We start from the raw sequence: 14,128 nt of genomic DNA on the forward strand, positions 1-14,128 counted from the left end.
ATAGGGAACTTTCTGGATAGCATTTGTAATGTAAATAAAGAAAATAATAAAAATAAATAAATAAATAAAAATAAAAAAGAATGCTTTTCATTTCACTGGCCACAAGGGGGAGCTGTGGCTCTGAGATTCCGATTTCAAAGGAAGACCTAAAAGAATTCACTGTTTGAGAGAGGGTTAAGAGAAACTTTGACTTATTTATAGCATGGAAAAGTGTGGTCTGCAGAGGCTGTGAACCAGTGCTGTCAGGTGAATGGCTAAACACAGACCTCTTTCTGCACTGAAGTTCCATCAAATGGTCTGACTGACTTCTGTTATGTGTACCTGCATGGAATTAGAAAGGAGTTGGAGAAACAAGAACTGAGAACCCACAGGTAGGCGCAGGTAGAGAATACATCTTTGAAAGCAATATATGAAGCTCTAGGAGATGGGTTTATGCTCTAACTCAGTCAGTTCTCGTCTGGTCCAATCTTGCATGATGTGAGCTCCTATGACCGGCAGTGAATGCTGCAGACCCGGGGTTCCTTATGACTTTTGAACAACCAGTGACAAGATCTACTAGTTAGGACAAAAGAGACCAAGAATCTCATTTCTTTTTCCCTCAATGAATTTCCATTCATACCATCAAGGAATTAGACGAGCAATATCCTGTGGCTGTTCTTCTGGGTGAGCCTCTCCATACTCGGAGAACTATATTTACACAATAATACTTCCTCTGGGCATGTGTTCTATTAAAATAGCAACAGCTTCAGAAGGTATCAAGAGCACAGTCCCATTTGGACTCTATTTTCAACTTCTGTCTCTATCTACAAATACCCTGGAAACACGACTGCCCTAATGCAGACTTTTTTGATGCTATCAAATTACCCGAATATAGAAAAGCAGGGGGCATTGACTGTCACCCAGAGCATAGGTCTAAGACAATGTGTTTTAACTCAAGACTTGATCTCACTTTTAATGAATTTGGAATTTCCCTTGATTTGTGGAAATCCTAGGATGTCATAAAATTGCACTTTCTGTGCGCAGTTGCTCGGTAGCAGAAAGGAAGTTCCGGGATAAACCTACCCATGCTTCTGTCTCTCTTCCACCATATGGCACAAAGTGAGAGTCTAGCCAAATCACTTAACTGGAAAATGATCCACTTTTCTGCAAAGGTTATCTATGTAGCTCATCTTAGAACAAAACAAAGAAATACACTGAAGATTGCCAACTCAATTTTCTAGGCTAAAATCTAACTCGCTTTCTGTGTCATGAGCTGCTTTCAAAATCCTCTGAGAGTTATGAACACCAGAAAAGGCAAACACATGCATATCTATCATCAAAATGAAAATTTAATAGTGAGGAGCTATAATTTAGTGCATGGAATCTCTTGGGATTGTTCTCTTGAGCACTCAATTAAAGTATCTACAACTCTCTCCCAATAGTGTATATCATATTGTTACAAATAAATTTTGTTAACTGCTCTTTTTAAGAAACTAGACTGAATACTGAGGGATCAGTGCAATAGTACCGATAACATGTGTAATTGTTGTAAGAGTTTGGATGAGAATCCAATAGTTAAATAGGCAAAACAACCGATGATTGGTAAAGGTAAGTGGGAAAAGGCCTATAATGCAATGTCTCCTTTGGCTTGCTCTCAGAATTTTTACTTGGAAAACTGGTTGATAAACCTCCTGACTCAAGATAACATTAATTAGTGTGTATGTTGACTTTTATGGTTTTTTGCCAGGGAGAGTGTTGATCATTCTTTTCTGGGTCAGTGGCACTGTAACATTCCCTGCACTGAGCAGAACAGAACCAGGCTGCCTTGCTCCTTGTTCTGTAGGAGATGTGAGAAACCATCTGAGCACAGAGAGGTGGAACACTTGTGACAATGACATCTCCATGGGTTCCTGTGCCACACTAACCACAGGTTTCAGGGCCAGCTGTGAGACTCTCTCTTCACCACGATCTGCCAGGGCATTGTCCCCTGATTTCTCAGGGGATTTCTTCTGATGGAAATCACTCAAGGCAGAAGCAACAGTGGGAGTTTTGGTCCAAGGTGGACGATTTCATATATAAAACAGATGAACACGTACGCTTCTCCCACTGAGACACACACTCTTCAGCGTGGCCAGATAGAAGGAGCTTAAAGAAAGCTAAATTCAGACTCAGTGGCAAAAATAAGACCCTGGCTGCCAGTCAGTCCACTTCCTGCTTTCTCTGGTTCTTCTCCAGCCCAGTGCTTCTAGATAGTTCTATTTTTAGGTGACAGCCAAGCTAAAATTGCTTCGTTTTCAATCCCCTTTGCTTTCCTTACTGAAGTCCGGCCCTTGTTAGGGATGGCAGAGTCAGCTCTGGGTTCTCGGTAAGGCTGCCCTCTCTCCGGCTTGGCTAGAGCTGTCAGGAAGTAAAATCTACGTCAATATTTGATTCTGCCTATCCTTCAGGCAAAACTAACAACATTCTTTTTTTTTAATTTTTTAAAAAATATTTAACTATTTCTAACTAACATCGCTTCCTGTAAGGAAAGTGTCCTTGGGTCAGGGTCCTTTCAGCATCATTTCTAAACACTGCTCACCTGATTGCATCAAGAATATTTACAGAAAATAGGATAGATAATTACTTTAAATCAGCTTCAAGAATTCTCACTGTTCTTGCACAGTCATGATTACCATTGTGACCTGCCCCTTACAATGTTCCCCCCTCCCACCTCTTCCTTGTTTTCTATTTTTTCTTATTATCTTCCTCCCTCCCTCCCTTCCTTCCTTCCTTCCTTCCTTCCTTCCTTCCTTCCTTCCTTCCTTCCTTCCTTCCTTCCTTCCTTCCTTCCTTCCTTCCTCCCTCCCTCCCTCCCTCCCTCCCCCCCTCTCTCTACCTTGGTTTCTCCACCAAACTTTCTCTCTCCCCTTTCCCACCCTCTTTCTCTTACTTCCCCCCTCCCTGTCTTCCTTTCTCTTTTTTTTCTCCTTCTTTCTCTTTTTGTACCTCTTGCTTTCTCCTTTGAAACACTTCACATGTAAGCTTTGTGAAGTAACAAAACACTATGTGCTAAGGGCACCAATGAATGATCACAGAATTTTTAAATTATTGACTTTAGCTCACTGTTTTGCAGATGAGAAAATAGGGTGCTTAAGAATGAATTGCTGATTTCCCTATAACAGGACCTGTATGATCCACAGGTAATCTACATATTTTCTAAATTTGGTTTTGTTCTTGAACTCTGGCTGACTTAGTACTCACTTCATGGCCCAGGTTGACCTTGAACTCAGCAATCTTCCTGTCTTAGCCTTCCGAGTGCTGGGATTATAGGAGTTAAGACCCACACCTGTATTCAATTCTTTTTACTCCTTTCAGAATATTAATATCCTAAGTATGTGATTATTTTCTTCTTGCTTTTCACTCTGTTGGCATTTAATGTCTTAAACAAGTAAGTCTCATTGTCCTTCCAGGAAGGCTTGTGTTCTTATTTCTTTTACTGATGTAGTCTTGTGTTCGTTCTGTGTCCAGTAAAACACACATGTACCACCTGGGTTTACTGTTGGGTGGTATTACCAAGATTGTTCTGTTTGTCTCTCTCTCTGTCTATGTCTCTTGTGTCACTCTGTCTCTCTCTCTCTCTCCATGTCTTTGTCTTACTCAGTCTGTTTCTGTCTTTGTCTCTCTCTTTTTCTTGCCCTTTCTCTCTTCTCTTCCTTCCTCCCTCCTGCCTCCACCCCCTCCCATGTGTATTTTTGAATCAAGCACCTTTCTGGCTGTGGTGACAGACAGACAAATCACATGTCATCTACAGTGGAACCTACCACCTGGTCTGATAGCTGTAGTAGGTAGGACTTATTTGCCCTGCCTTGACCCAACTATGGGCTGTAGGCTCCTAAGCTGTGTCGCCTTCTGCCTCTTGGGAGTAGGTGAGTAGTTGAGTTCCTAGGCCAGGAGACATGATCCTGTTTGAGTCCTTTGAGAATGACTACTTCTGGAATTTTACTGAATTCTGGTTATCTTTTCACAGGCCCCTTGGAGATGGCTGTTTTCCAGACTCCAAACTATCGTGTCACACAGGTGGGAAATGAAGTGTCTTTCAATTGTGAGCAGACTCTGGGCCACGATGTTATGTACTGGTACAAGCAAGACTCTAAGAAATTGCTGAAGATTATGTTCAGCTACAATAATAAGCAACTCATTGTAAACGAAACAGTTCCAAGGCGCTTCTCACCTCAGTCTTCAGATAAAGCTCATTTGAATCTTCGCATCAAGTCTGTGGTGCCAGATGACTCTGCTGTGTATCTCTGTGCCAGCAGCTAAGACACAGTTGTGCACAGTCACTCTTTCCCTGTGCACAAACCCAGCCAGCCAGGAAGCAGTGCAAGCCAAGTGCTAACCCACACCTGAGGCTCCGTGCCCCCAGAGCTTTTGAATGGTATTTCAGTCTGAAGTCCAGCCTTCTATGATAATACATGAGGTGAACCAGTTCTGTGTTTTATGCACAGATGAGTCTCACAGAATTCTACAGATTAGACAGAATGGTAGTTCACATCATAGTCACCCAAGTAGCTAAGCTTTGCCAACAATGAAAGACCTTGGAATTTTTAACTGGTGAGAGAAGGCACTGCTTGTTAATTTTGGCTGTGTGTGTTGCCTATGACATAAGGATTAAAGGCAGATGGTTTCTACAAATATCAAGGAATATGATCCTAAAGGATAGGGCAAAGTAACTGATTCTAAGCCTCCACAGGAAATTCAGATTATCACTGAGTTTCGGTTTTAAGAAAAGGGTCATCTGGGGAAGCCCATGGCCACAGGTAAACTAGGAAAGAAAAGATGAAGGAGAAATCACTTGAATCAGGCTTATACACTCAGGATCTCTTCTCATCTACTAATACAATTTTATCACTATACTGTCATCTTTTAACCTTCTCCAAAACCAGACAGCAGTGAATGCTGGAGGATAGTTTGGGAGACATAAGGTCTTTAGCTGGAAATGTCCATGCACTAGTTAATTGTTGAGCCTACTGATGTGAAATCATACTGTTGGAAGCACTTCACAAATGGAGCTTGCACCCATCGATCTCTAGAACAACCAGGAATGTTAAGCACACACAATTGTCCTCTCAAAGGAATGGGCATAAAGCCTGTTCTTCCATTGAGAAAGGTGGGATTAGAGATAATTAACAGCCTGGTGATTGGCGTTGCCTGTTAGGCCAAGTTGGATTAAACTTCTACAACCAGGACTGGAGGTAGCTACTAATCTAAATGACCCTGACACTACCTATACAGCCATAGGGCTCCCCCAATCTCTCCCAACCAGGACCAGAGATACCTAATAGTCTAATCGACCCTTACACTATCTACATAGCCAGAGGCTTCTCCATGCTTCCACAACCAGGACCAGATATTTGTTAATAATAGCCCATATGCTATCTGTGTGACTGAGACCAGGCCAGATTCTTCTTTGTGCTCTTAAGCTAGTATAGGTAGCCTCTGTCTAGAACCCATCTTCCTGAAAGAAATGGCATGTACCATGAGTGAAGATTCATTATAATTTTGCTTCCTGTGTACTTTTTCCAGACTATACTGTGCTATATTTTTTATGAATAAACCAACTGGCATCAGACTCCTTGAAGTTTGATCCAGTTTGACAAAGTCAATCTGAATCAAGTTTTTATTTTCACTTCCTTGTAGCTCGATTTTCTGCCTGCTGCCACCACCTGCAGGGTCTCCTTAACATATGATCAAGTTTGTATTTGGTACAATACAACGGTGGTATGGTCTAGGTGGGTAAAACTCACATGAATATCCTGAAAGACAAGGTATAAAGCAGTTGATGTGCACTGCTGTTAGTGATGCAGCGTGGATGCTCTGAGTGACTTACTTCTTATAGAAGTCCAGTTTTATCCTAGTGTTTGAATGCATTGTGAAGGGTCAAGTTCAGCATCGTTCTCACTATTAGGTAACCCTAGCACGTAGCTATTATTGCCAGTAAGCAGACTTTCCATTGAAGTTGAAGTGTGCTTACTTATCAATGTCTCTCCCATGTACTGGGGTTGAATCCTGGAGTTTTCTATCCCTAAGTGTCTGCTGAAAACCCTTCTCAGCTCTCCAGCCTTCTAGACTATTCTCCACTCAGGCTTCGGGTAGCCCATCCCCTGCATGCACAAACTGAATAGTGTTCTCCCTCTTCAAAAATGTCTTTACTCAGATTTTTGGGTCTACTTTGCACTTCTATGTGCCCCAAGATCTATCTGTATTAGAATTTTTTTTTTTACCTTCAAGCACCATGCATTATGGTAATTTTTCAGTATAAGCACAGCAGTAAGTGAATACTCCAACTTATTTAGGGATTGCGGATCATTTTACTGTGTTTATTAGTATCCTTACATTTCCTAGACTAAAAACAAAGACTCAAGACTTTCATAAAAATAAGTTGGAATAAAGATAATGTCTGATGGCTAAGTGGTAAAGTGAATATACATTTTATTCAAGGGAATAGAAGTTACCACAGTGGACCACCCCAGTTCATCTCCATTGGAAGGCCATGGGACATCATGATGAGGCTAGTTCCATTTCTGACATTGCAAAAATGGACAGAACTGGGGATATTCCATCCCAGTTTCTCTGGTTGTATAGATGATAAATTGTACTATACATAGGAAATGATTTAAATGCTACAAAACAAATGACATCCTTAAATGTATTAGAATTTTATTTTATAGTTGTTATCTATGAATACTCTTAATTGTCCTGCTAATCTGTAGATGAACATAGTATTTTGTTTCCTGCTCTCAATCACTGGTCACTGAAGATGGAATAAACTAATTTAGTCCATAAACTCGATATGAGCTGCATAGTTAATATCCATTTTACTCTGTGCTATGTAAAAATAGACACTGCCAATTTCTGCATAGCAGAAATCAGTGAGACTTAATTGTGTATATAAATGGGCCACTTTGGCCACAGGGTGGAGCTGTGGTCTATCGATGTATCTGAAGGTGGGCATGGGCAAGGTGAGCCACTGGAGAATGGGAAAGAAGTGGAGGGACCCATGGCTCCAGCCACATATGTAGTAGCAAAGGATGGCCTTGTCGGACATCAATGGAAGGACAGGTCCTGTGAAGGTTCTATGCCTCAATGTATGCCAGGATAGGGAAGCAGGAGTGGGTGGGTTGGTGAGCAGGGGGAAGGAGAATGGGATTGGGGGTTTTCAGAGGGGAAAAAAGGAAAGGTGATAACATTTGAAATGTAAAGAAAATATCTAATAAAAATAAAAAAGAAGGGAATCTCAGGCTTCTGGACTCCTTATCCAGGAGCTTAGATCACAAACATTCTAAACACTTTAATTGTAAACAACATAAACATTCGAAGACTAGGTTGTAAACATCTCAAAAACACTGGTGCCGCAGACGGACTTTTCTGGGGTCCCTGATCTGCGGGGAACGGGTCTCTGGTTGCAGGTGAGCGAGGATTCAGCGAATGAGGGGTGACAAACAGACACGGACACAAGAGAGTGTGGTATCTGAATGCAAATTGTCAAACTGAGCATCAGACCATTTATACAGGAGAAAATAGGGAAGTAAGTACACAAAACAGAGGAATGCAAACCTGGAAGGGCTGGCAGGAACCAACTGGGATAACATTCAATGTTAACAGCTGGGATCAAAAACAGCTCCACCTAAAGACAGTTCAAAGTCAGTAGCTGGGGGCAAGGGCTTCAAGATCTTGCCATAGATCCTTTAGTCTACCTTCCCCCTAGGCCATTGTAATGCTAGTGTATGGGTGTAACTCAGCTACCTGTGGTTCTAAGTATCTACCCTGGTGCCTTTTTAGATCACAAACTTCCTTCTTCCTAGAGAGTGATAAATTCCTATGTAGGGCAGTGACTAGCTGCCTAGACCCAAGGGTCAGCTCAAGGGCTGACTACCCAGAATCTGATATGGCTATGTATTAAGGGAAAGCACATGGATCTGTTTTCCCAACTAAAGCAAGGACATTGGAACATTCGTTATACAAAATGCCACCATTCCAGGAGACTGAGTTTCCTTGAACTTTTGCCTCNGGACAGCGCCCAGGTTTTTGGGGCCTGTTGGCGCTTGTCACTACTGGAAAGAATGTAGCAGTTCCGGGGAAGAACATGGAGGATGCCACCATTCCAGGAGACTGAGTTTCCTTGAACTTTTGCCTCGGGACAGCGCTCAGGTTTTTGGGGCCTGTTGGTGCTTGTCCCTACTGGAAAGACTGTAGCACACTGGCATCAGTTTCTAATTGATTTTCTTTTGGTCGAACATCAAATGATGTTTCTCTTAGCATCTTATGTACAGTGTATTTTCTCTATGCCTAGGCAAGCTCTATTCCTTAAACAACATGCACACAGGCTGTCTTATCCATGGTATGCTCCCTTTAGTGGACTGACCAGTGTCTGGCTCCTAGATGACACCACTGCTATACACTTCAAATGATGTCTAGGCATTCAGAATCACCTAATCATCAAGCTGCTTCCACAAAGCTGGGTCATCAATCTGGGGGCATGAAGCAACACTTTGAGGGTGGTATTTCTTGAAACTGAGAAGGAAGGAAGGGGAGCTTTCCAAGAAGAAGTGGGCTATGTTAGAGATGGTGGTGGGGAAGATCTTCAGGCTTAGAGTAAAGCGACAAGAATGGGAGTAACTTCTAGAAATACCCATGAGGGTAAAATGTTTTGACATATTTTTAAGCATTTATTTTTTATCCCTCCCAGCCCAGTGAATTCAGTTGACAGTTAAAGGGGGAAAAGAAACATCTCTTGATGCCAAGAGAGATAGTGACTTCATAGATAAAACCACCAATCAGGGCCATGCAGAATAGAGCTAATTCTCACCCAGGGTATCATAGCTACACAATACCCGTCTGGAGCCTGGTTCTGCCATGAGCTGTAGGCTTCTCCTCTATGTTTCCCTGTGTCTTGTGGAAACAGGTGAGTCTCAGATTCAACAGGCTCCTAGCTCCAACTGCCTTTTTGCTGAAGCTGCAAACTTTTCACCTGTGTTGTGTCTGAATTTTGTCCTTTTCTCCTTCCAGCATTCACGAACACTAAAATTATGCAGTCACCAAGATATCTAATCATGGGGAGAGCAAATAAGTCTTTGAAATGTGAGCAACATCTGGGACATAATGCTATGTACTGGTATAAACAAAGCGCTAAGAAGCCCCCAGAGCTCATGTTTCTCTACAATAATAAACAATTGATTCGGAATGAGACGGTGCCCAGTCGGTTTTCACCTGAATGCCCAGACAGCTCCCAGCTACTCCTACATGTATCCGCTGTGGATCCAGAAGACTCAGCTATATATTTTTGTGCCAGCAGCCAAGACACAGCCCTGCAGGCTCATTAGCTCTCTGTACACAAACCTACACGTTCAGGAAGCTGTGGGGCAACTGAGGGCTGCATTGAAGATTTCATGTAGAAACCAAAACAGATGTTGCAAACTATAACACTACCTTACAAGTCAACCCATGTTGTAGCCCTATATGCCAGGCTCATGTTTAGAGGTGGTGTTTCCTTAATTGTACACGGCTCGGCTGTCAACAGATGTAAAGATAAGTACTTGTGGGTATCAGTTCTTAAATGATTTTTATAATTGTGGGAGAAAATAAACCAGCTAGAAAATGAAACATTTCAAATGATAATTTACAAAAACAAAAACAAAAAACAAAACAAACAAACAAACAAACAAACAAACAAACCAAAAACCCACCTTGCTACAGAGTTAGATTCACCACAGGGCTAGAAAGTGGGACATTTTGCTGAGAGAGGCATCCTATTCCACATACTTTTAGGTCCTGCCACCCCAAACCTCTTCTCCAGTGTTGTTGCTACCAGGTCTTAGCAGCACTAAATCTTGAGAAGTCAGAGACTGAGCTTCTGAGAAAGGATCCCAGAGATTTTGAAAAATGTAGTATTCATATATATATATATATATATATATATATATATATATATATATATATTCACTCAGTGGTTCAGTAGCCTTCAGTAGTTCTGTATTTCTGATACTGTGTATGCCACCTTGTCTGGTTTCTGATCTTCTTTTCCTCTACTTTTAGCTAGTCTTAAACTTTAGCTCTGATCCAAGCGCTACCTCTGCACAGATTCTTTCTCTGAATCCTACAAGTAGCAACTGCAGTGGTATGCTCCCACTCATCCAGCTGGAAGCTTGCACCCTCTTCATACTACCCGCCTTACCCTTGCCAACATCTATTTCTTTAGCTTCATAATTTTAAACCGTCATGCTCAGAGCCTTTGGGATCTAGCTTTTCACTGGACATCAGAAAAAGCAGGGGGTCTGTGGTCTCGCTTTCTGCCTCACTGCTTGGGTGTGGGAATGCAGGGTGAAATGGAGGCGCTCGGCTCCATCCCAGGGGTGTGGGAACTCACCTGTGCAGAAGAAATGCTGAGCACTAGACTGTATTTACCCTATGCCATCATTGGGTATTGGACTTGTGGTACTTGTGGATGCCAAGGTACTGCTCAAGAGGTGGGAGAATATAGCCTAAGTTGCGGGCCTCAGACCAAGGGAGAAACAGCATAGGCTGAGGCTGAAGTGGAGGTTCCCTGATTTCCAGGTGTCCAGTTGCTGCTGGAAACTGTGTGGTGTCCAGAAGGAAGAGGGCCTGTAGGCTGAAGACAACAGGCCTGGGGTCTGTGGGGAGGGGATCTCTGGCTTAGCTCTGCTGAGAAAATGAGTCCAGTAGCAGAGGGGTCTTCTGCAGGAGACTTAGGTGGTGCAACTCTGTAGACGAAGGGTTTTTCCATGCTCCCCACTGTGGTTCTTAATGAGAGAGACATTCTATGGTTCCAAACTGTTTATTGAGTGTTTGTTGTGAAAAGTGGATGTATACCACCTCCTAAGGGTGGACAGGAGATTAAAAATGTCTGAGAAGAGAAGCTTATTGACTAACCCCAGGGCCTCTAGATACCTCATTAGCACGGAGAACTCTGTTATGGGTTACATGACCATTGGTTACATCTCTTTGTAGGGAGTGAAGGGAACCAATGTGAGAATTCTGCCAATTTCTAAGTATATCTATCCCACTTATACATTCTGAAACTGGGGAAATGACCACAGAATGTGTTCAGGGATCTACTGGATCTACTGTGAGTCAGATATCAGTCAAAAAACGCACTAATCACCGGTTCTCCATAAGCCCCTACTTTAACTGGAGGGCCACAATGTTTCTAGTTATCTCCCGGGATCAGTGTAAATTCAGAACCAATATCCAATAGGCCCCAGAAAGTCTGATTATTTCCTTTCCCCCAGTGTACAGTTACCCATGTAAAAGGCCATAGGCCCCTCTGGGGAATAATTGGAGAAAGGCTAACAGCAAAACTTTTAGATGTCTTATCAAGATCCTTCCTTGGGGGAACCTGGCCACCACTTCATTCAAGGGGTTCTGTGTCTACAAACTGGCTCAAGCCTGGAAATTAATTCACTGGCCAAGATTGCCTTTTTGCCATGATCCAGTGTAGCCTTCCTTTCACTGGAGAATTTTTCTGCTTATACAGATCAAACAGATATGTAATAGGCTTCCTATCTACTTCATGCCTGGAAACACCATAATTGATTAGCCTGTACCAAAGGTCCTTACGAGTCATGTCTTTATAAATTTCACCTCTCCTGTGCTGACCATTATAGGCTAGGTCATTATAGATGTTGTTTTGTCTACCATGTCCATTATAGTAACTATGATCACCTTGCCTCTGTCGATACAGTGCTTCTACCTGGTCCTTGCTACCTTGGGGCACAACTAAAACCATTGCATTTAATTCATCCAATTGAGCAGCAGCATCTCCAACCCTAAGGTCTGGCACAAGGAAAAGGACAAGAACAAACTCTTCAATTGTGCTGGTGCCCCTCTCACCAGTTTGTGTCTAGGATTTGTGAAGGGCATATCTTCTCAGCATTTCCATTAGGTTTTACACAACTTTTCCACTCTAGCATTGAAATTTCTCTGAGCCTTAAAATCTGTTCCTCAACACTAAGCCAAGGGATATCAGGCATCCCCAACTTCTTTTCAGTAGGCCATCTTTTGATAAATGCTTCAGCCAACCTTTCAAAAAAAAAACTTCTAACACTTTTTTTTATTTAACTATGGTAACTTCTATATTAAAACTAGAATCTCCACTCAGAGGGTCCAAATCAATAAGCTCAGCCTAATCTAGTTTTATGTTCCTTCCACCGTTATCCCACACCCTTAAAATCCATTCCCACACATTCCCCAGACTTTTGCTTGAATGAATTAGCAAACTCATTAAGCTCCTTTGTACTGTAGTGAATTTCCTCATAGACTACACATTTTACCTCCCCTCTAGGGGCCTGCTTTGCCTTAAGTCTGGTAATAGGTCTAGAGGAAACTATTGGTGGGACTTGAGGGACATCAGTATTGTCTTGCCCAGCATTTTCTTCAGAGAAAATCACTGCTGGTTTATCAGACTCTTGCGACACCCACTCCAGTAGTGACTCGCGTGACGGGCCTGGACACAGTCCCGAGGTGAAAAGTTCACGAAAACTTAGTCTTCTAGAACCATGGAATCCTGGATAATAAATGCTCCAAACTTGTCCTTGTCCTTCTTTCAGTATTGTTTTATTATAGGTGCCTCCAAGCAATGACTTGCCAAATACCTAAGCAAAATTGAACTTTGCTTCCTGGCCTTCACCAATGCCCTAGGTAGTCCTTGAGCCAACCCTGGGCTTGGAATTCAGCAAGAATGTTACCTATTCAAGGACATTCAGAATTGCCTCTAGTATTGTAAGAGAGATACTGAAAGAAATCAGGCATTACATTCTACTACATAGAGATAGAAGTTTAGAGTTTGCAAGTTTAGCAAAGTAAGTTTAGAATTCTTATTGTAGTTATGTATAGCAGACTACATAGAGTTCGCAAGTTTAGCAAAGTAAGTTTAGAATTCTTATTGTAGTTATGTATAGCAGACTACATTACTTATTAGTAGAAAGTTCCCCCTCACAATCACTTAGAATAAAAGCCAAGTCACTCCCATATACAGGAATGTATAATGGTTTAGGAAGTAGATAAGGCTGTGGTTTGAGGAGGAGCTAGAATATTGCATTATTCATGAGAAGGTTAGCTAGAGCAAAACTCCCTAATTAGAACTAGGGTTTGGGTGTGAAAGCCCTTGCCCCTGGAATGTAAAGACCTCATACCTGGCTTCTAAGAATATAGCTGACCTTAGATAGAGCTGACTTTGTCTNNGTTGTTTTATTGCCCAGTTCCTGCCAGTCTTTATGCTTGCATTCCTCTGTTTTGTGTAAGAGTCATTAAGCCTCTGGTAACCTCGTTATACCTTGGCTGATGTGTCACCTAACTTCCCTATTTTCTTCTGTATTAAAAGTCTGATGCTCGATTTGACAAATTATATTCAGATACACACACTCCCTTGTATCCATGTCTGTTTGTCACCCATCTGTGCCAACTCCTTGCTCGCCTGTAACCATATGAACCCAAGTTTAACCTGTGGATCGAGGACCCAAGTGAGGTTCATCTGCAGCAGACTCTGAGGGATTAATTTCTTTACGTGAAAAAAGCATTATTTCAAGGGGTGACGCTTAGGGTACTACTTCCTCAGGTGAGATAAACCCTTCAGAATCTGACTATTCAGGGTTCTCAGTGTCAGCAGGGTCCTCCCACACATCCCAAACCCAAGTTATAGAATCCCATTCTTTGCCAACTATTGCCTTTACTTTAACTGCTGACACCCTCTGAGACTGAGACTTGAATTTTCACTGTAATTCAGCCAACCTTATAATGAGGGCTTCAGTTTGCTTTTCTGTAACTCGAGCTCTATGGCTGCTGGAGAGAAGATTCTCTTCAAGGGCACACTTAGATTGTTTATTTGCATCTGGAGCCTTTCAATTTTATCATACAGCTCATTCTTTTCCTTCATCAATTTTTCCAGAGATACTAAGAGCAAACAAGCCAGCAAAGTCATTTTCTGATTTTCTCCCAAATTATAGAAAATTTGTTCACTGGGTCACCTAATTCATTACCACTTGCAATTGATGGATCGAGATAATTAAAGGCATTAGCTTCTTTACGTTTGAAATCTAGTTTCCACCACAGGCCTTCAGTATTCTTCAAGCTCCCAAGAGTGAGAGAGTATCCTGGA

General features: G+C 42.1%; 1 gene segment (V, D, J or C); it reads left to right on the plus strand.

Annotated features, from left to right (window-relative positions):
• Positions 1-235: 235 nt before the first annotated feature.
• Positions 236-9,615, plus strand: LOC110316508. The segment is given in 2 exon segments: positions 3,793-3,884; positions 3,986-4,372. Coding segments are annotated over 2 exon segments (342 nt in total).
• Positions 9,616-14,128: the final 4,513 nt, after the last annotated feature.

The sequence above is a fragment of the Mus pahari genome, chromosome 2 (assembly GCF_900095145.1).
Source record: "Mus pahari chromosome 2, PAHARI_EIJ_v1.1, whole genome shotgun sequence".
Taxonomy (NCBI): Eukaryota; Metazoa; Chordata; class Mammalia; order Rodentia; family Muridae; genus Mus; species Mus pahari.